Raw genomic sequence first — 23,497 nt, forward strand, 5'->3', positions numbered from 1 at the left:
TATACAACTATATATTTATTTGTATTTTTTTACAGCGACAGAAATTATTCAAAATTTATTACAAAGAAAAAAGCAAATTTTGTATATAACATCTGAAACATTTACTTACAAACTATTAAATTCGCTTATACAAATAGTATATGATATATTAAAAAAAAATATATAAAGGTAAATAATGATTTGTAGCACTCCCAATCAGCCTTATGATGTAATTCTTTCAAGGTATTTTTGTTCAGGCGTTGGATTGTTTCGCGGCCGTCAGAATTTCCCTGGATATGATGAGACGTTGAATTTGCGATGTACCCTCGTAGATTTGATAGATCTTAGCGTCCCTCATGAGCTTCTCCACTGGATATTCAGTGTTGAACCCATTGCCTCCGAAGACTTGAACAGCGTCTGAAGCTGCTTTGTTGGCAATTTCAGAAGCGTAGCACTTCGCTATTGAAGCAACTAGAGTGTTCTTTTGACCTGTAAATATATTATATAATTAATATTACTCCCGCAGACTTTGAACACGTATCGATACGAGGCATCCAGTCCATAGAACGCATTATCATCCATGGTAAAATGGAAGCCATTAGACCAGAAAGTCACCTATGCGATGGACCGACCAGATCAATTCTGTTGTGTCCGGACCCGTGCTTGAGTGTACTCGAATGACCTCTAATAGACAAAGATGGAAGAAATTGTGAAGCTCATTACTTCTGCTCCTAGTAAACCTTCTTGACAATCACGAGCTCTGTCAAGAGCGAAAGAATATTATATTATGTAATCTGATGTATATAATTCCTGGATATCGGTTGGATTAATTTAGATGTATTTTCAAAGCATTTTTTTTTTAATTTTATGGTTTACAATGGATGTCAAAGCCTAGGGATGATTCAGTCACAAATAGGAAGGCTTCTCTGTAGTAGTTAGGAACACTCGGAATTAAGTAATATTTAGTTAATTTTTCCTATTAACTTTTGACAGAACTTAGTCTTTCCGGGCGGCTAGTTTACAATATAAATTACTCTGGTGGTCTGGTAGTTTTAGTCTGACTGATCGCGCTCTCTAAGTCAACTCGAGCCGACCTTGCTCAAAAACTAACTATACATAGCCGAGCATGACAGTCCAGTCTCATTCAATATCCATTAAATAAAGTGCTCAGTATACATAATCACTTCCAAAATAACCTTTTCAGTTAGAAATATGTATTGGCACATACCATGATCGACCATCCAAGCTGATTTTTGCCATGCGAGGCGGGCAGTCTCCACGCCTAATGCCATATCAGCCAACATAAAAGCCACTGCTTGGTGCTGAGCTATCGGAACGCCGAATGTCTTGCGCTCCAACGAGTACTTTGTAGCTTCGTAGAGCGCGCGATTCGCAAGTCCAGTCGCTCCGGCTGCCACCTATGAATACAATCATCATAATTATAGTAATAATAAGTGCAACCATCTTTAATGTATCATCATCATCAGCCGGAAGACGTCCACTGCTGGACAAAATTCTCCCCCAAAGATCTCCACGACGACCGCTCCTGCGCTGTGGTCTGATTCCGGCGATCTTGACCAGACCGTCGGTCCATCTTGTGGGGGGCCTACCAACACTGTGTATGCCGTACGTGGTCGCCATTCGAGGAGTTTTCTGCACCAGCGGCCATCTGTCCCTCGAACTATGTGCGTAATACGTTAATGTATAATCGTCATATAATAATTTAATCTTAAGGATTGATGTTGTGAAAAATCTTTCTTATAACGCAATTAAAATCTGGTTAAATTCAACTTTGCGCCATAATCATACGTCATAGCTGTCAATATTGACTTTAATCTTCCTAATCTAATTTATAAAATTTTCGTATCGCTTTGTTTGTTACCAAACCTAAACGGCTAAATCGATTTGTATGAACTTTTGTGTGCATATCGGATAGGTCTGAGAATCGGCCAACGTCTATTTTTCATACCCCAAAATGATAAGCATAACCCATGCCTAAATATTTTTTTTTAAATACTTTTTACTATGATTCTGCATTGAAAAATACATACAACTTCACTTTCCGCCCTTCTACGATCTACAACAATTTATGTATCACTATTTTTATACTTATTATACATTTCCATGCACAGATCCGCAATAGGGTTGCAAGATGGCAATCGAATATAATGATTAATGTAGTACGAAAAATTTTATGTACGATATATTTGGCAGGTCTGAGGTCGTCATCTATTTTTTATACCCCAAAATTTTTAAAAATTTAATATTTTCTTGTTACTTTATATGGCAAAAAACCTTTGCTATAAATCCAGTGTCCTGATGTGAACTGCTAAACAAGTTTTAATGAGAATTCACGTAGTGCAGTTTTGTCCAACTTGAGAGATAGGATAGTTTTTATTTCGATTTGGGAGCCATAATTATTTTTATTTCCAATATTTGTTTTGTATGGACATATTTTCTTCAAGATGATTCATTGACGCACGGTACGGAGGTTCTGTGAAACAATTGCATTACAACAACAGAAAGCATATTTTACGAAATAATTTTTGATGTTATGAATTGATAAATTCATAGAAAACAGTATTTTATTTATTATGTACAGAACAACGTCTGTCGGGTCAGCTATTAATTATTTATTATATTTTAGATAGTATTTTTCGAAATAACCTTAATATGTTATACTTATTACTCGAATTATCAGTAACTGATAAGTTGATTCATCAGCTTCAAACAGACTCGATATCTGTATTCATATGAGGGGCAAATGCCAATGTTGTCGTAAAGCACCAAATTACACCTAACCTTCATCGCTTGTAATAGGTAAAAATTTGATAGTATAAATATTTTGTAAAATGCTGGTCGCTCAGCTATTCCGAAGTTCGAATCTAAACTGTCTTATTAATAAACGCAATGAAAAGTTACTCCAAGTTTAAAATTACTTCTACCTCTATCTATGCAGGTTCTGTAGTTTAGTTAAAGACAAAAAGTTTTATATTTGGAATAACTTTACTTCGCGAATAACTTAATTAAACACAGAACATTAATAATTGACATTCTTAAGTTTAGTATTATCTGTGTACCTAACTACCTATTACCTACCATTCAGGTAAATACAAGGTACGTATAATAACTACAGCAATCGTGCCAAAATTTGCCAACAAAACTGCAGTATTTTACCTACCCGTAATAATTATTGTAATTCAATGATATTATGTAGTACAACGCCACCTAGTAGCGCATTTGCGAATCAGGTAATCCATTAGAAATTTTAGTACAACGCCACCTAGAGTTGTATGAATCTATTAATGGCACAATTATTATTTGTAATATTAAATATTGGTGTATTACTAAAATTGTTTTATTTGGAACTTTAAACATACTATTGCATATTTTGTATTAAGTGTGCACCTGTTGAATATATGTTTATTTATTTTAAAATAAGTGACAGGAGATGTTGGTAATAGATTTGAGTATATTCATTTTCCAATCTAAGTCAAAGTTCTTTATTTGCCAGAAACATTCACGAGTAAAGTTGTTACAAATTCAAGAGCAGGCACATGTTTCGTCTTGACAGACATGCAAATATTTTTATGGTGTCGCTTCACAATATTATAAACTTAACAATCAATAATTACAATAATTAATGAAATGCTAAGTGATAATGTAGTAAAAATAATCACAATAAATATAATATTATTGGTGCCAGTTACCACTTCGTTTGATAATATTCGTTTATTGAGTAAAAACAATATTTCTTTAATAGTGTTAATTTAAATTTATTTAACACTGTCTCCTCTCTTATTTCTTTTGGTAATTTATTAAATGTATATAAATTATCTAAGGGCAGATGATTCCACAAAGTGGTTGTGTGAGACAAAAGGTTTCTTACTTTTAGTTTAGAATGACAGACACAAATGTGGTTGTCGGTGGAAATTGGGTGCTGGTATTAATCTGAACAGCTCCTTTAAACACTGCTGGGAAATATATATGAGCGCAAATCGCTACCTACCGGCAATAATTGGCAACTATATATATTTATGTTTTAGTTTATCGTTAAAGTGAATTTAATTTTCGAAAAATATTTGTAATATATAAGATTATAATTCAAATAGTTATCGATAAACATAAAACCGTTATTTATTAAGGTATTAAATAGAACCTGTTCTCAAGATATTTTATATTCTAAATTTATTGCCATTAATACTCAATTTACTGTGTAAATGTTCAAATTAATTTCTATTAGAATTAATATCATTATTCCGTACAAAACTTTATTAATTTATACAATAAGTCTTTTTGATTGCATTTAGAATCTTGGTAGCAGCGCCATCTTCTTACTTACTAGTGTTTGTTCATAATCAATCATTGAAGTTATTATTTGAATTCATTATTGATAATTGACTAAAGCATTTATTATAAATATTAAACTATATTCAGGAATTATTTTGCAAGTACCGAAATTATTTGATTGTTTTAATATTTAGTGTATTATTTCACTGTGATGGACTCTGAGCGAGAAAACCCTGGCGTAACGCGGATATATACATACCGGTGGTCGGGTCTTGTCGAAAGCTCCCATCGCTATCTTGAAACCAGCTCCTTCGCCAAGAAGAACATTCTCCTTTGGTATACGAACATCTTCGAAGGAAATGCCACGGGTGTCAGAAGCCCTTTGTCCCATGTTTTGTTCCTGCAAATTAGACTCCATTTATAACATGTTTTTCTATGACCCATTAACGAGCCACCACTTTATTATTAAAAAATGTGCTTTTGAAATTTGAAGTAACAACTTCTTTAGCGACGTTGAATACTTTTCTTGCGGTGGGTATAAAATGTTAAATTCACATTAGGACACGTGACCTGATCGAAAATTCGTAAGGCAGTCGTTGACATTATGGATGAAAGTTGATTTCTCTGAGGGATAAACATTTTAATGTAAAAAATTAATTGTAATAGTCCTAAAGTGTTACATTTTTTATATGACATAAATTGTCATTTTTGTGAACGATAGCGATATAAATGAATATTGCAATTAACCATATAAATGCTAGTATTTTTATATTTATAAATAAAGCAAATCTTGCGAAATTATTCCCAACCATTCCAAAATATTCAAAAAGGCACAACGTTAATGTCTAACTTTTCACTTCTGCCGTCACTCCCGGAGTGCAAAAGTGTTTGTCTTAGCTGTCACAGACATATTTTCAAGACTTCACACAACTGCTTTCTTCAATGACTGCAATCCTATGTACGGTAGAATTGTTTGTACGTAGTAATAGAATCGTAGTAATTGTTACCTTTATAGCGAACTATTAACATTAGCACAGCTCTCGTCCCATACAGTTTCCTCAAACCAACAGCAGATGGCGATATAACAAATGATGCATATCAATTAAACGCGCTATGTGAGCTTTCTCTCAATAGTACTGGTTCGTTCATGTAAATTGCTAATGTAATAACAGTCATCTCTAACGAGATATAAATATTTTTTGAAGGGAGCATTACTAGCGGATTTCTGCAGTGTAACTCTCTATAATGTAACAAACTGAATGCTGTAGTAGAGTAGACTACTAGAGTCTAGACGACACAAGTCACATCAGTTGAGTAATTCTCCTTTTTTATTCGACTACTTGATTTATCGACTCGAGCTGACTATAGTGCATAATATATCCCCAAAGAGCGTGACACCTTAGTCTCATTCAATAACCAGAACATAAAGTGCTCTAGTCTTTACAAAAGCATTCATTATTTAGTAAGACAAGGAAAATACTTTCTAAAGTTTTTAAGTATACGGCTATGTTTCCATTTCCGAGTTACTTTGGAAGAAAGCATAATTTTATATAAGCATAATTTGCAAGAAAGAAATAATGTAGAATTTGCACTCAAATTTTCAGTGGTACAGAACAGTATATGCGGTACATTTTATGCCGAAGATTTATTGTTCCCTTGAGACCGCGATACGAATTTTATGTCGGGTCCACATACAACGAACGAAGGCGAAAGACAGCAATGCAACGAAAGAGAAATAATATATGTAGAGAGTGAAAAAGATCAGGGTTCTTTTTCTGGTTTTTAATCACCGTCGTTCTTGTACTAAATAAATGTGAAAATTTGTCACTCATTTTGCCAAAATGGCTGAATGGATCTCAATAAAATTTGATATACACATACATTTTAAGCTGGATTATTATAACATATGTTTTATTAATTTAATTTCAAAATGGACTAAGACACGGGTAACATCTACTTAATCAATAATTACTTATAATTCTGATCAGATGTATTTTTCAAGTGTAGTCCGTGACGTTTTCAAATGATCCCGGATCGTAATTACCTTGCGTCCGGGGTTTACTCCGGCCCATTCACGTTCTACGATAAATCCCGTGAAGGCCTTGCTTGGAGGGCATTTAGGGTCGGGATTTGTCCTCGCTAACACAAAGTACCTGTAATTATTGATAAAAAAATGTTATTAATAATATAAATAAATTAATAACTATACATTTTTCAAAAATACATACATTGATGCATTGTTCATTAAACAAACAATTTGCAATTTGTTCAGCTAGCTCATTTGACAGATACGTCAAATCATGCATAGAATAACTAAATGTATGTACAAATAGATATATATTATTATAGTAAAAAAAAGAAACAATAACGAAAAATTAAAACATCAGAAACAAAACTGCATTCCTTAAAAGCATAATTAGCTCCATATAAGTATGTTTCTTTGCTTCTTTCTTATGACAAAATGATTATTTTGTTTAAAATTGTGTTTTGTTATGACCGCAACCTATTACGGGTATATTTCACCGGGAAGCTACGGAACTACACACAATACAAACACCAGAGTCACAACACTACATCCAGACAGTAGTGGACCTCGAAGCACTACTGCTGCATGTACGTAGGAAATTAAAGTTTAAGAGAATAAGGAAACAGTGGCGAATTCATCCTAATTTATTTATTTTATTTTTAAATCTCTATCGGAATTATCCTAAATTGATGGCCTACTTTCAATTTCGGTATTTAATCTTTTTGTATTGAAATTATCCATAGTATGTAATTAACAAAAAAAAAACACAATGGTGCACACGTGTTGCACGCAATGAGGTGGGAACCTCAATGAGCTGTATAAATAAATACAACTGAACAGGCTGTTCCATATGTGTGCCTATTTAAAGCGCCACTCGCGAGCGTCCAGAGAACTAACTAATTTTGACGTATAATACAAATGGCTGCGAAGGAACGTACTCGCTTTATAATTATGTAAAGTATTTTAGCATTTGAATTAATTTCGTTCGATTTCCGTGTAATTTATACTTCAAGAGTTAGTAATAAAGTACAAATTTGACTTGACATTACTGGTTTTAGTACCGCAGACTCTCGCTACATGGCCAATAGCGCCAAAATGGCGAATATCAAACAGGCACAAAAGCGGACAGCCGCCAGTACAGTGGTATATAGTAGAGGTCAGTGAAGCTCAGATGAGTAACTTCATATACAGCTGTATATATATTGTTGGTAGCGGCGACTGTTAGTGCCACCGTGGTGTTACGGTAAAATATAGCCCTTAGTGTAGTGGTCTGTGACAGAAAGTTAGCGTTCCACAGTTTGAATCCCAGCGAAACAATTGTACGATATGTTTGCTTCAGAGACGTGCATGTTTATTTCTATAAAATAAATGGCGTCTATAGTTTTATTTATATATGGTTACTAAGAGATCCATATAATATCCAAAATTTTTATTGTTTTATATGCCATACTTTTATTTTAATAAAAAGTGTGTGTACGGACGCATAAATTTATTTCTCGTGCTATTATTTTACGTTTGTAGAAAATCAATATTGTAATAATGAAGGTATTATATAAAACCAATGATAATATTATTAAGTTAAATAAAGTGTAATTAAATACCATTAAATTATTTTTATACAATTAGACAGATTTTTTTAAACTAGTATAAATAAGTTAAAATTATATATCGACATTAATTATTTAACTCTCGTCAATTAGTTCAAAAAACATATGAGTTACAAGAGACTTGGTAGCTGAAGTATGACACAAATAGTCTAGTTGACAAGCTAACGTCAGGGTGTCGAATTTACGTGACGGTGTGCGCGCGCATCGTAAAAATTCACTCTGATAAATTTTCCCTAACGCGCCAAAAGAAGTAGGTCTAAGTTTAATAATTTAATGAAACATATAAATAAATTACATCATAGTGTTGTAGTACCTAGGTGTTTAAATGAATGTTAACAAAACAGCTGTGTGTTCACTGATTAGCTGTTACCGCTGTTCTACCACAATGACAGTACAACCATTACTACTGTTATAGTACAATGTGACAAATCAATGCATTTTTTATTACACTTGTTAATTATTTTATGTCAATCGCAATAGCATAACGAATATGTTAAATAATATCTTTGTATGGAAAATCGTGCGCTTATTGCTACGTGATTCGATGCTCACTGGTAGATTACAAAATTTTTCATGTTGTCAGTTCTATAATTACATAATTTATAAGTCTAGGTTGAACAGCTTACTGCTTAACAACCGATGAAACAGGCCAGGTTTATTACTTTAGTATGTCACATTGTGTTAGTGTGTGTGCATTGCTCAAAATAGAAATTAACTGTTCTCTTCCAATTCCAAATGATCTAAGGTCGCAAGATATACAACATTTTTTTTGGATATTAAACAAAATAAGGTTTTTTAAGGTTTATATTACTATGCATAAAATATTATACCTTTCGCTTAAAGCTCAGCCACAGTCTAAGAAAATCAAATTCGCCTGCTTAATATTTTCTATGAGCAATATTATTAGAGGCGAGTCTAGCTGATCGAATCAATTCACTAGTAAATTGTTTCGCCGATGCGTTTTTGAATAGTATGACGTCACTTCAACCTAGAAATACCGCGGTAGACGCCCGTTACTATGTTTTCTTGTCTGTGGTTCAGTTTTATGAAATCCTTCGGATAAACCTAACACATCCAAATGATGCAGATGATAATAAAAGGCGCTGAGGCCGTTGCCTCTCATACGAAAGGAATTGTTTCGAACTCCACGTGAAGTCAAACGTTTATTTTGTACCAATAAGAGACGAGACGAGCAGGATGTTCAGCTGATGGTAATTAGTACGCCCTGCTCATTACAATAAAGTGTCGCTCAGGATTCTTCAAAAACCCAAAAGTTCTGAACGGCACTACAATTATTGTGCTCGTCATACTTTCATAAAATTAGTAATATAATAATACTATGTAATACTAAAGTGTGACCTGGTAATAGTACTAAATGTATGGGAGTGTTTATAACATTAAAATTTTGTATACTCTATGTTATTTTACTGATTAGGTAACGTACTTTCGATATCAGTTTAAAGTATTTTGATATCTGTAATAGTTACTTAATAATCGCCTGGTCACACTTATCGATTACACCCTGTATAAAAGCAATATTGTTAGTATTTACCAGTTAGCGACACCTCCGTTGGTGATCCACATCTTTTGCCCATTCAGGATCCATTCATCACCCTTCTTTTCCGCCTTGGTTTTGACTCCCGCTACGTCAGAACCAGCTCCGGGCTCAGTCACACAATAAGCCTGAAGACAAGTTTAATCATTCATCAAGCTTTTTGTAATTATTTAGTGTTTTCCTAACGTTTCGAATTTAATATTCAAATTTCATTTATTTTTCCAAATTTTGCCAGAACAAAAAACCGGTTCTCCATTTATTCGTATAGATAGAAGGAGACTGGAGTGGCGTCCCCCTCGTACCTATACCGTATGGGGTAATACCGGTGCTCTCGGTTGCGTATCGGTACTCGTATTTAGGCATGTTATTTGGTGTTATTTTTGAACTTCTTTCTTTTAGTAGTTTAATACTGTACTCTGTGTATAGACCTGCCGTAAAGGGCTGTGTGTTTACATTTTATAATAAGTTCTTGTGATAACCCTTTGATATTTTAATATATTGTATATATTATTTTTAGCGTCTTGCGTTGTAAGTATTTATCACAAAGAGAAAAGTGTTGACCCATTATTAATTAATATTAATTACACATAATTATGACTAAATAATCTTTGTAGCGCTACTTACGGTTGATAGAAGGCATAGCATAGCCGTCTCTCGAGATTTAAATATGGCACGTTTCATTTTCCTGCTATTGCACAAACGTATATAAAATTTTCTTATTCTTTCTCTTCATCTAGTAGATCGGTGGCGCAAGTAGAACCATTGACTTTCATCACGGAGCCCTCGTTTCGATCTTCACCCGCCACGAACTAATGTGGTTTCTCTTTTCGAGTATATGTATATACATTTTTATAATATATGTACTTTTATTTGACTCTTCATAAGATCGGCAACGCTCCTGTGATTCCTCTGGTGTTACAAGAGATTGTGATCACTTATCATTCGTCGACCTGTATAGCCGAGTGGTTAGCGATCCTACCTACTAAGCTAGAGGTCCCGGGTTCGAATCCCGGTAGGTGCAAGCATTTATATGATGAATATGGGTGTTTGTTTCCGAGTCATGGATGTTTAAATGTATTTATGTATGTTTATATGTATTTATGTATGTTTAAGTAAGTATATTGTAGTAAATATATCGTTGCCTTGCAACCCATAACACAGGCTATTATATATGATAAATTTGGGGCAAGATAATTTATGTAAAAAAAAGTGTGTCAGTATTATTATTATATATCATCAGGCGACCCGAATGTTACGGTCGTAAATGTCACATATTCACTAAACGTTTTAAGATACTTACAGCTACAAGTGGTTCTTCTATCAACCGTCCAAGGTACTTCTTTTGTTGCTCCTTGTTACCAGCAATTATAACTGGTGTTTGCTGAAATTGCGTCAAAAATGTATGTAACAATTGAACTGTGTGCAAAACTACAAAAGTAATATATTTTTGCAAATTGATTTAAATGGTAATATTAAAACATTAATTATTTTTATCGAGATATTGACGTCTTTTACAGCGATCTTCCTCTGAATACTTTAAAAAATATTTTATTTGGAAATACTATAAGTTTTACATAACCTATTATACTAGGTACAATAAAACAATACTAGATTCTAATCTAATTGTGTTTAGATTATGTTTGGAGTAGGTATGAAAAAACATAACTTCATAGTATTAAGTTTTGTGATTAAAGATAACTATTTATAAAAACAAACAATAACCGAAAACAGCATGCAACATGCAACTACTTATGATTTGCTTATAATAATGTAGTTGTTTTGTGAGGTATTACTGTACATCGGATTATTGAAGTGAGAACTTCTGAAGGCAGACATTATTTTATGGATTTTTAATGAGATTGGGCTTTCACGCCCGGATATGTAACGCTCGTTCGACTAAAGTCACAGCAATATTTACCAGATAAACAATTATAATGTAATTTTTTTTCGTCTATATTTATCAAGTTTATAAAAAAAATGTTGTATTTCGTATTATTAACCTCGCCTTAATGAAATTTTCACTTCTGCCGTGTAGTCTAAAGACAGATCTTATAGCAAACACCGTTTTTTTTTATTAAAGATCAGTTAATTCCGCTTTACTCACGTTACGTCCGTGTCGCGTCGGTACCGACTGGTTTCGAACCATCGCGATAATGTCCCACCTCGAGGTGTAGTCAGACGTTACCGCGAACCCACCACTCACCCTGATGAAGGACCTCCAAATGGCCCGAAACTAGTCGGTACCCACACCGACGAAAGCTGAGTAAAGCCGTATTAACAAATAATTTAATAATGACTCACGAAAGTTTTAATAATTTAAAGATCAGTTGTTAGTACTAATTACCACTTTGCACCAAATTATTAATACATATTTATCTTTTTCTTATACCAATAATTTATGTTTTCATAATGAAAAGAAATATTTGTCTCATTATTATCTAACATTGTATGGGATAAAAGAAAAGGAAAAAAAATACATATTTTAACGATAAACAACGGTCAACAACTTATGGAGTTTGAAAATGTCAAAAACTGTTTCAAAACCGGGATAGATTAATTACTTAAAAATTCAAACAATTTTATTTTAAACAGATACATTCAGAAGTTGTTTCAAGATATCCATAATATGTTCATTAGCCTGTATTTACGCGCTCGTTTTCGTTATATATCAACGTCTACTTCACTGGATATTTATGTGCGCCTGAGGGCACTAGCTTCTTACTGCTCTTTACAGCGTGTATCAATTTCGTAAATGATGCTGGATGACACCGCCTTAAAGAACCAATCACATTGTCATAATCCATTATAATACGTGAATCAGAATTAAGTAATTCTGACTTGACTTGATATACTTCTTTCTTCCAGTCTTAGTAAGTAAAAAAAGGTCATAGTCGCCTATTCCGACAGCTACGGGACGTCCCTATTCTCGTTACTCCCCGAAGGTGAACAGGAATACGAAATCACATTTTATATCATTGATATGTACAACAAATAGTGTAGGAGATAGCACACAGCCTTGGGGCAGTCCAGCGTTCACGGGATTCGGGTTCGTGCAATAACCGTCGACAACGACCTGTATGCTGCGCCCAGTGAGGAGGCTGGAGGATCACTTGCATAAGCTCGCGGGAAACCCAAATCATGGAAGTTTTGAGAGAAGCTCGTGCTAAGCCTCGTGCCATATACGATCAAAGGCCTTCCCTATATTCAGGCTAACTGCCGGGACCTCCCCCATGCTTTCGATAGCCGCCGCCAATCTATGTGTTAGGTATACCAGAAGATCGTCTGCCGAACGACCACGGCGAAAGCCGTACGTGTCGGTCGTTCCTCAACTGGTGACCTAGGTATACCAAGAGCTGGCGGTTAATTATGCTCTCCATGATTCTGGAGAGCAGGGAGCTAATAGCTGTAAGCCTGTAGTTTGCCAGATCCGAACTGTCTCCTTTTTTAAATATAACACTAGCCATTCCCGCCCGCTTCGCTGAGCGACTTTTAAAAGTAAGGAATGTTGGAATTGGAAAAGTAACCATTTAGAATAAATTTCGCATAGAATGGTGGCAGTTTCATGTCGATACGATCAGTGGTTTAGGCGTGAAAGAGCCTCAAACAAAGACCATTTCCATTATATATATATATACACACATATATAGTAACAGAAAAGATTTTTTGTTTTGTAGTACAGTAATAGAATAAGCGGCAGTGAAAGTTATTGGTTATAAGATTTAGGTGTGGTTTGATTAGCATAGATAGATATAAATTGACTGCAATAATTTAGAGATGTGGGTGGAAATATAGAGAAACATCGATCTAAGAGTACGTACATGGTCAGATCGAGGATTTATTTATAAATAGGGGCTAGGTTATCAGAGACAAATGACAGTGATGTATAAAAGGTTTAATACAAGTAGAAGTTGTCAGTGCGGTGGGTAGTGGAAATCCAATCCAATGGAATCTAACGGAAATCCAGACCAGTAAGATAGAAAAAATATTATAAAAAATATTTATATATATGTGTATTCATTATTGTGTAAGCATGCATATTAATTTAGTAAAGGACTGTTACTTTTAATTACAGACACTATAATGGCAATTACAACGATAACACGTTTGCAACGAGAGTTAAAAAGCTGATGTACTAAGAATTTAACGTTCACATAAGCAAAAAAAACTATTAGCGAAACGACTTGTCAAACGAGTTATCGTTGTACTAAATACTAAAGTACCTACTGCGAATACTATTAAGTGATGTGGCCTTAAAGTAAATACTCCCATGTTACTAAAAACTAAACAACAACAAAGCTAGCAGTCTAAAGACATTCTTGATATGATGCACAAAACAAATACGACAGTTTTAAGCATATGGAATGAAATGAGCACAAAACCAAACAACAAGGCGAAATGAAACGGAAATATCATGCGTAAGGTGTTTCTTAACGGGCAATGATTTGCAGCAATTTGCGTATGTGTCGGCTATAGAGCCACATTTGTTTGTTATGGGTTGATATATTCTGCGGTTGACCACTGGCTAACAGAGATACTAAAGTATCGCCGGCTCAGTTTTACTGCATGGCTTTAACTGTCACTCACTGTCTTATTAATAAACGCAATGTAAAATTACTCCAAGTTAAAATCTCTTCTACCTGTAATGTAATTCTGTAGCGACAAAGGTAAGATAAAGACAAAAAGTTTTAAATTCGGAATAACTGTACTTTATTTATATGACAATAGGGGACGAGACGAGCAGGACGTTCAGCTGATTGTAATTGATACGCCCTGCCCGTTACAATGTAGTGCCACCAAAGATTCTTGAAACATCCAAAAATTCTGAGTGATACTATAATTCCCCTCGTCTCCTTGAAACATAAGATGGTTAATCTTGTCAGTAATTTCACTAGCTACAGCACCCTTCTGACCGAAACACAATAATTCTTACACATTACTGCTTCACAGCAGAAATAGGCGCCGTTGTGGTATCCATGAACTAGCCGGCAACCTGTGCAAAGGATCCAGCCACTGTTGAATCTTCACTGGTAAAATTACTTCGCGTTTATTAATAACACAGTCAGTGCATACACTCCCACCGCGTCGTAATGATGACGAGCGCCATTAATATTTTCTCTAATCTCTATCAACAATATAATATATGAGCGCTGTACTTAATATATTGCTTTACAGATAACATTGCCAAGGCATTAATAATCTATTTTTATATGTTGTTGATATAATAGTGGCTGTAATAATTCCCACATATTGCTGTAAAAAGACGCGTCTTCATTTGGACATATTATTCGTTAATTTTAATTTAAATTTTCAATCAAAGAGTGGAATCAAAACTCACGCCGAGACCACTGGCTTCCATAGCTGTCATAATACCAGTACAACCAAACGCCAGCTCTTCACCAACCAAACACCCCTCGAAAACACCCATGTTCAATCCACCTGAGGAATGGTGAAAAATGATGTGCAAAATAGTATTTCACGTTATGGATGCGACTCACATGGCAGCACAATGAAAATTTATCGAGGCTAAGTCCAGCCTCGCAAAATATGTAACCTGTAAGTAATATTATCAGGTAACGAAGAATGAAAGCCCCATAATTATTTAAAATTTATATGTCATTATTATACAATGACTCTTTACGAATACCTAAACGATAAACAAACCAAATATTCTTTAACATTTAAGTGTTTAATCTAAAAATTATAATCTGTGGAGTTTCACAGATAATATAATTATATGATCCCCCGTGCAGGATCATCCTGAAAAAATAACTGAGCAAAAATTTACAGTATTTTGTAGTATTTGTGCACCATACAACTATTAGGATAAAAATCACAACAAAATATTGAATTGTCAAATGAACATAGAGAGCACAATCAATAAGACCACATGAGAATAATGATGGATGCATACAAGCTTTTAGATCCCGTGAAATGTCAATCAAATAGAACTCACTCCTAAACCAGTTCCCCCGAGCGCTGTTCCAATTCCTGAACAACCAAAGGTCATTTCTTCACCAATGAGACACTCCTCGAATACTCCAAAATTTCCCATACCGCCTGAAATTTCAGCTTAGGATGCAAGTGTGCAAGCTTGTAATGTACGTATACCGCTGAAGATTACCTGGCGGTATACTAGTGTACATATCCTATACTACATAAAGAGTAATGGAGTTTCGATGAAGATAAAGCTTCAATGAATTCCTTGGCAAAGATAGATTTTTAATTATAAAGTACAGCAACCTCCGAACCAAATAGCAATGAGCACGCGCTGATTTGAAAATTAGCTAAGGAAGAAAGTCACACGCTTTTTCTGTAAAGTTTTATTGCTTACAGCTACTTCAGTAATGTAGATTGAAGCCATTAGTCCAGAACAACCGTATGCTACTTCCTCGCAAACAAGAGAACTCTCGAACACTCCTAAACCTAATCCTCCTGCAAGAAACCAGTATTAATGCTGACCATTTTTTGTAACAAAGTTTAAATGGTCTTTTAATGCTTAATATTAATTCGCGCCCAGCTCACCTCAGCGTTTTGACTTATGCTATACTTATATTAATCCTGATTTGATAAATAAATCTGAGAACTTACACCTATGCTTGTAGTCAATAATGCAGCCTTTATACCGGCACAACCGAATGCAATTTCTTCAGTTGTTAAACAATGATCAAATATACTAAGGTTTAACCCTCCTGTAATTTATACCAAATATTGTAAGCATCCTGCATCTACTTTACCTATAATTAACAACTGTAATGATTTTCGATAGTATAGGCGTAAGATATTCCTGCTATTTGCCTGAAGTCTCTTGTCTCGTATCAACTAATGTGGATAAAAAATTGAATATGTTAAAAAACGAAGCAGTCCCATCATTTAAAAATGATGTTTAAGAGGGCGCAGGCACCTACCAAATTGTATTAAATAATAAAATCGTTTTTAAATTATAAAATAAAATGAAAAAAAATCTAAAGTTTTAAGTATAAAAAAAAACAGACGAAAAAATTAATAACATTACCGCAATGCTCGGGAACGTGGCCGTTCATAAGTCCAATTTCCCAAGCCTTCTTGACAATTGGCCACGGATATTCTCCGCTTTTGTCATATTGGGCGGCAACTGGTGTTATTTCTTCCTTGGTGAACTTCCGAGCTAAGTCCTGCAAAGCTTTCTGTTCATCGTTTAGTTCTGAAAATATTCCAATTTATGCTGATCAAGAGCTTATTCGCGAGGGTCAAAATTTATGAATTCCCTTGAAAAAAAAAATTTAAGCGTAAATTCCTTTAGGTGCGCCTGATCGTTTTATATTGTGACTACCTATTGAATCGATTGGGTAAAGTCGGCTATGGTCGAGTCGCTCTTTCGTAGTTATAACCGATTTGACCAGGCTCATTTAAAGTTGGTTTTATAAATATTATTTGATAACATTTTTCAATTATTGCTCCAATTTAGTTTAGTTGGGAAAATGTACATAGCTATAGGTTAATACAATTAGAAAAACCTTCAAAATGAAACGTTTTTAAATTAAGAATATTTGACTATCTATAATATTACAAATAATATACCTCTGCGCAACACTATTAATTGTTTTTATTAACAATTTACGTAATATATGAACTTTAAATTTAGTTATCTTTAAAACTATATTTTCTCATTCATATATAATAATTCATATATCACAAGTTATAATCGCCGCTAAAGTATATTAACTACGTCAATGCTTTTGAATAAATACATCTTTCTTGATAAGGTTAATAATTCTAAATTGCTTTCTGTTTATACGTAATAATATTTAAATAATTATTAATTTAAATAATCTCAAAATTAAATAGGATTAAACCTTTATTTTCTATAGATGTTAATTTAATATATTATATTTATTCAATTAATTAAAATACTATTCAAGGCCGAAGAATACAATGCTGGTTCATTATGCCATTCACGCCATGAATTCATTGCGCAATCACAATGTGTTTATAAGTCAGACTCGAAAAATTGGCCCCATTTTGTCACGATATTCATAATAATCTCTAACGATAGTAATGATATTTTGTAGTAACATATTCATATAGCCACAGGTTAATATTAATCAATAAGTATAGACGAGCCAGATCTAAGAGCGGCCATGTTTAACTAGTAATTTAATGATAATTTATTGCTTATCAACGTATTAATATCGGCCTATATGGCAGTTGTTGTTGCCCTGTAGCCTGTAGGTACATACCTACTGAATATATATAAGTCTATACATACTATTATTTAAACTTGACTCGGAATCAACTTTTACGCTTTATTCAACATTCCACATCAAAACAAGTACCTACATATCTTAATAATTAATATGGAGATTTTTGTACAGCGAATATTAGTTTATACTGACTTCATAAATGGCACTACCACACATTACCTATAATAATGAGTTCTGTTAGGATTGTTTCATAATGAAAGAAGTGTCCGCGCCTTAGGTCAAAAAACGAGCCTGGGTTTAAGCACTTTTGAGCCCGCAATTTTTATTCGTACTATGGGTACAAGACAATACTTATATTATTACGATATAAATACTAAAAAATACATAAATAAATATAAACTTAATAAAGATATAACCTAATTCTTTCAATTGCATCGTAATTCTAATTCATTACGATTGGTAATTATAATTGGGTTGTTCCACAACCCAATTTATTTTGAAATATTCAACTTAAGAACTAAGTTATTTATGCAATTTCTAATATCTTCATATGAGCCAATCTCCTTACTTTCATGGACTGTATTCAATTACTATTAACTTAGTTACAATGTTATAATTTACGATGATTAAAAAAACCAGTTCGGTTATCAAAATACATAATGATTATAATCTTATCTTTATTGAACTCACCTAAATTGTACCATTAGGAAATTTATTTTAAATGTATTTGAAACGATACAATTATCACTCACAAACTAATCTAATTTTAATTGTCTTTATAATAATTTATATTAGCTACTGCTTCATAAATTTCATCGTAATATATATAATATACGATATATATCATATGATAAACACATTGAAAACATCGCTAATAGGGCCAACCAGTGTATAGGATTTATCAAGAGATCCTTATCCCAATTCTCAAGTATCAAGGTTATAAAAACGTTGTATTGTACATATGTTCGTAGCATACTCGAGTATTGTACACAAATTTGGAACCCTCAGTATGATATATATATTAACAGATTAGAATCAATCCAACGCAGATTTGTTAAATACCTTGAATATAAGTGCAAGACATACGACAATGATTATGATTCAAGATGCAGGAGATATCATATATTACCACTCCACGAGAGACGCAAAATAGCTGATATTCTATTCTTAACAAAAATAGCACAATGTCACATTGACGCTTCCCATCTTCTCTCGAATATAAATTTAAATATTCCCAGAATCTCTGCAAGACATCCTAAATATTTACATATACCCCACTGTGCGTCAAATTACAAACAAAACTCATTCTTCTCAAGAGCATCTCACTGCATAAATAATCTTAAAGGCTTTCCTGATTTTGACCTGTTTAATTCATCCACAAATTCTATCGGATCAAAAATTACTAAAAACTGGTTTAATGTGTTTCCCTAACTGTTACTATAAACATAATTGAACGTAGTGTTTAAATTCTCTCTGAACATAATAAATGTAATACCTATGTAATTATTAACATATTATATATAATACTTGTATAAGAAAAAATAAATAAAAAAGATGTACCTATATTACACTATGTGTTATTAGAAACAAAATGCGAAAACTATTAAATGGTGTAAAATGTTCACACTATTATTTAGTAATTAAGTTATTGTAACACTGTAAGTTTTCCAAATAAAATAAAATAAAATACTAGCTGCCCAGACAGACGTTGTTCTGTAGATAATAATAAAAAATGTTTTATAGGAATTTGCCAATAATATTTCATAACATCCAGAATTATTTCGTAAAAAATGCTCCCTGTTGTTATAATGAAATTGTTTCGCAGCGAAATTTTCAAACCGTGCGTCATTAACTTCCCTCATAGAAAATATGTCCATACAAAACAAATATTATATATATTAAGAAGATAAGATATATATCTTATAATTTATATATATTAAGATATATATCTTATAATTTATATATATTAAGATATATATCTTAATATATATAAATTACGTGACACGTTGTTTGTCTGCGATGGAGTCCTAAACTAATGAACGAATTTTAATGGGGATTACTTCATGGAGTGCAGTTTGGTCCAACTTGAGAGATAGGATACTTTTTATTAACATTTGGGACCCACAATTATTTATTTTTATTTTCAATATTTGTTTTGTATGGACATATTTTCTATTAGGGAAGTTAATGACGCACGGTTTGACAATTTCGCAGCGAAACAATTTCATTATAACAACAGGGAGCATTTTTTACGAAATAATTCTGGATGTTATGAAATATTATTGGCAAATTCCTATAAAACATTATTTTTTTATTATCCACAGAACAACGTCTGTCAGGGCAGCTAGTATATCCATATGATTATAATAATAAAATGCGATTAATAATTATGACAGTAATAACGATCATCGTGTTCACGAAGCATCCTACGCAAACAATGAATTCAAGCTCTAAAGGTTAATGCATCCAAAATACGATAATTTATATTTATACAGTTTAATATAAATGTAAAATATACTATTTGATTGTAAAGAGCGGTCATTGAGTTTCTTGTATGTTCTTGTTACGCGAGCACTACTTTTTCCGAACGTATGGTAGATTCAGTAATTTAAAATGAATATTTATAATGAAGATTTACAAGTGCTTAATTTAAGCCAAATACAATAATTTTTTTTTGACTTTCACTTTGAGAATGATATAATAATTGACATATTAGGGGTAGCCTGTGCTTACGAGTGCCAGACAATAATTATTCAGAAATAAAAATTAATATTAATTATACAAACATTTTCACCTACTGGCAGTCTAACTTGGGACCCCTATAATACATTCATTACATTTTCAACAACTGGGATTCATTCTCTTGACCCCCCAAATACTATAACTCATCGTCACTAAGTACAGGGCTATAATCGTTGTTAGAAATAAATAATAGATTATACACATTATCAGGTACAAATGCTCCCTCAAGGCCAGCAACACATATTACACAAACTTGATATGGTGCAAGATAATGATGAGTACAAGGGCATGATTAAGAATTGAACGAAAATATCTATTTTCTGAGCTACTACTACCTGATAGGGCAATACATTACCAATTACTTAAAGTATTAGACAGTTAACAATATATAATAAAACCATTCATTATCATTATCATCACCAACCGGGAGAAGACTTCCACTGCTGGATTAAAGCCTCCCCCAAAGATCTCCACAACTATTGGTACTGTGTGCTGCCCTATTGCAACATATTCTGGCGATCTTGACCAGATTGTAGGTCGTGGTAGCCATTCGAAGACTTTACTACCCCACAGGGCATCTATCCGTCGAACTATGTGCCCTGCCCACTGCCACTACAGCTTCACAATCAATTGCTAGCTATGTCAGTGACTTTAGTTCTCTTACAGATCTCCTTATTTCTGATTCGATCTTGCAGGGGAATAAAATATTAAGTTGCACTAAATGAGCTTTTACGACAACATATTTATAAACATTAATATCATGTCATTATAATCATTTACAATGGTACTTGTTACATTTACTTGCAGGTTTTTAAAAAGGTTATTAATTAAAAATAAAAGTTTATTTTCTTTACCATTGCACACACTTGTGTTGCTCAACAACACTTGATTTTCGATTTGAAAGTATCAAAAAAAAAAAGTTGTAATTGTGGCCAGTTCAATGTTCAAGGGCAAGTTTGAATTAGATCTCATTAATATTATGTGTAGATTAATTATTACGCAAATTATAAAATTAATTCTAATTCATATTATTCAATAGTGAGTTTTTATAATAAAATTTAACTGTGTGGTTTGAAAGGATATAATGACTTGCTATTTGTGATATAATCGAAAATTAATAACAGGTGTGAAAGTTTATTTAATAAACTATTTAACAAACATTGTATCAACATGTTTTTTCAAAACACTTTTGGCATCATTTTTAAACTGGATCATGTGTGCCTTCAGTTTAAGTAATAAGTACCTAATTACTATTTGCTTTCCAGCAGATGAAACATATTTAAATATAATGAAATATTGTTGATATATATATATAATTAATATTTATTTATAATATTATAAATATGTTATTTAGTACTACTTACCAAAGCACATGCCGGTTGATGGAATCTGCTTTGCTGCTGAGGTTATTGGTGCTGAAGTAGATAACTTACGGTAGATTGGGCATGTTGCACGAACAATCTAAAAATATAATTGAATTTAATTCCTAACTATATTAATGTATTTATTTATGTTGTTCTATTATCAATTGTTTTTTTTTTGGGAAAACAGGCAGGAATTTCCCTTATTGTAAAGTCCTGCCCATAAACATCTGCAATACCAGTATCTTGGCAATGTGGTGCTGGTGTCTGAGGTAAGAGTACACTCTTGGTTTTAGATATCCAAGTTGTAAGAGGAAATACTGTAGCTAATTCTCCAATGTAGAATAATAGTAGGATGAAACACTTTGGGAATGGAAGAGAATATAACAAAAATGAAAGACAAAATAAAATATGTGCTATCTGAGGTCGGGAAGTGGAAAAGGGGGGTGATTAAGGGTAAAAAACGGTTTATCTCAATTTCCGGCAAAACTGCAAATCCTACGGAAATAAGTCAAAACCGTTTTTTTCCTTAAAACACTCACCTTTTTCGGCTTCCCGACCTCAGATTGCCCATAATTTATTTTTCCTTTCAGTTCTCTTATATTCTCTTCCATTTCCAATGGGTTTCATCCTACTATTACTTTTTTTCACTTTAAGCACTGGTCTAAATGTGGATGTGCTAGGCTAAGAAGTTATACATATATAAGACATTCTACATATATTTCTATAAAAATGCCATATTCCTTACCCTAGTGAATGTGAATTATATTGTCTAGCCAGTTTGGAAAGGCATCTAGGAGTCAAACTAAAGTTGACATAACTTTCATATAGACCTGATCTTCTTAAAATTTATGTCAGCTACATATAATAAAAATTATACTCAATACTGTTTGACACATTGCATTTATAATAATAAAAGAAATCTTATCTTCTTTGTTATAGAAATCTTTGATAAGTATCTTACAATTTTTGTGTTTCTGTTGCTGGTGTGTTTTAAATAAGTGTGTCCGAATTCTATAAGTATTATTCTCATTTTGATTCGTTTACAACATATAATTTTTATACCATATTTACAATATGGTCACAGATACTACTGTTTTATTATGTCCTAACCACAAGATGTGAGCAATAAATGTTTATGGATAATCATAAAATGCATGCCATATTGAATTTGTGTTAACAAGGTGTTTTCTACAGTATCATAACAAAACTGAATTAAGAATTTTAATAACTCCTTAACAATTCTTCATAGAGATACACACATATTCATGGTTTATAATACCATATTTCATTAAATATGATATCTTTGCCTAAAATCTAATTGTTGAAGTGTACTGCCTGTACAAACTCTTACAAATTAATTTTATGTACGGTAATGGAATGATTTCAATACATATTGTAAAAGTGAACTTCGGACTTTGGACTTGTATACGTTTATGTTTCTAATTTAAATAAGTGTACGTATTTAGTAGGTACACCTGTTTACATAAATATGGTTCGTTACCCAATATTTAAAATCGTTACTTAATTACCGGATTTACACAAAAAAATTAAGACTAACTAAAAAATAATTATTATATTAAAAACTCACTTGACTTAGAGGGTTCATTGTTAACGCTTTTTAATAAGAATCGAAATTAATAATAATAATAAACTTAAACTGATGAAATAAAATAAGACGTTCCAAATTCCAACACTTCCAAACTTCTGAAAGTCAAAACTCGAATGATGAAATTGCTTCAAACAATGAAATAAAT

General features: G+C 32.8%; 1 protein-coding gene across 4 annotated transcripts; it reads right to left on the reverse strand.

The window, feature by feature from the left end:
- LOC126978556 (probable medium-chain specific acyl-CoA dehydrogenase, mitochondrial) lies at positions 1 to 23,497 on the reverse strand. Of its 4 annotated transcripts, none has more exons than XM_050827501.1 (10): positions 23,332 to 23,497; positions 21,744 to 21,840; positions 16,470 to 16,637; positions 14,793 to 14,893; positions 10,758 to 10,838; positions 9,455 to 9,585; positions 6,314 to 6,422; positions 4,529 to 4,669; positions 1,208 to 1,397; positions 1 to 468 (listed from the first exon to the last, which is right to left on the reverse strand). In XM_050827501.1, exons 1-10 carry the CDS (start codon positions 23,347 to 23,349, stop codon positions 233 to 235), a joined length of 1,272 nt encoding a protein of 423 aa, XP_050683458.1. In that variant the 5' UTR covers positions 23,350 to 23,497; the 3' UTR covers positions 1 to 232. The 4 variants fall into 4 exon arrangements, with proteins under 4 accessions (XP_050683458.1, XP_050683457.1, XP_050683460.1 ...); XM_050827500.1 differs by lacking the exon at positions 14,793 to 14,893 and adding an exon at positions 15,411 to 15,514; XM_050827503.1 differs by lacking the exon at positions 14,793 to 14,893 and adding an exon at positions 15,789 to 15,889.

The sequence above is a fragment of the Leptidea sinapis genome, chromosome Z (assembly GCF_905404315.1).
Source record: "Leptidea sinapis chromosome Z, ilLepSina1.1, whole genome shotgun sequence".
NCBI classification, from domain to species: Eukaryota; Metazoa; Arthropoda; class Insecta; order Lepidoptera; family Pieridae; genus Leptidea; species Leptidea sinapis.

Bases quoted from the DNA above. Each gene is read 5' to 3' on its own strand.
- LOC126978556 (XM_050827500.1), bottom strand. The intron at 16,638-21,743 runs GTAAGTAGTACT...GAATATTTTCAG, and splicing joins ATCAACCGGCATGTGCTTTG to AACTAAACGATGAACAGAAA. The intron at 9,586-10,757 runs GTAAGTATCTTA...ACTTGTCTTCAG, and splicing joins TAGAAGAACCACTTGTAGCT to GCTTATTGTGTGACTGAGCC.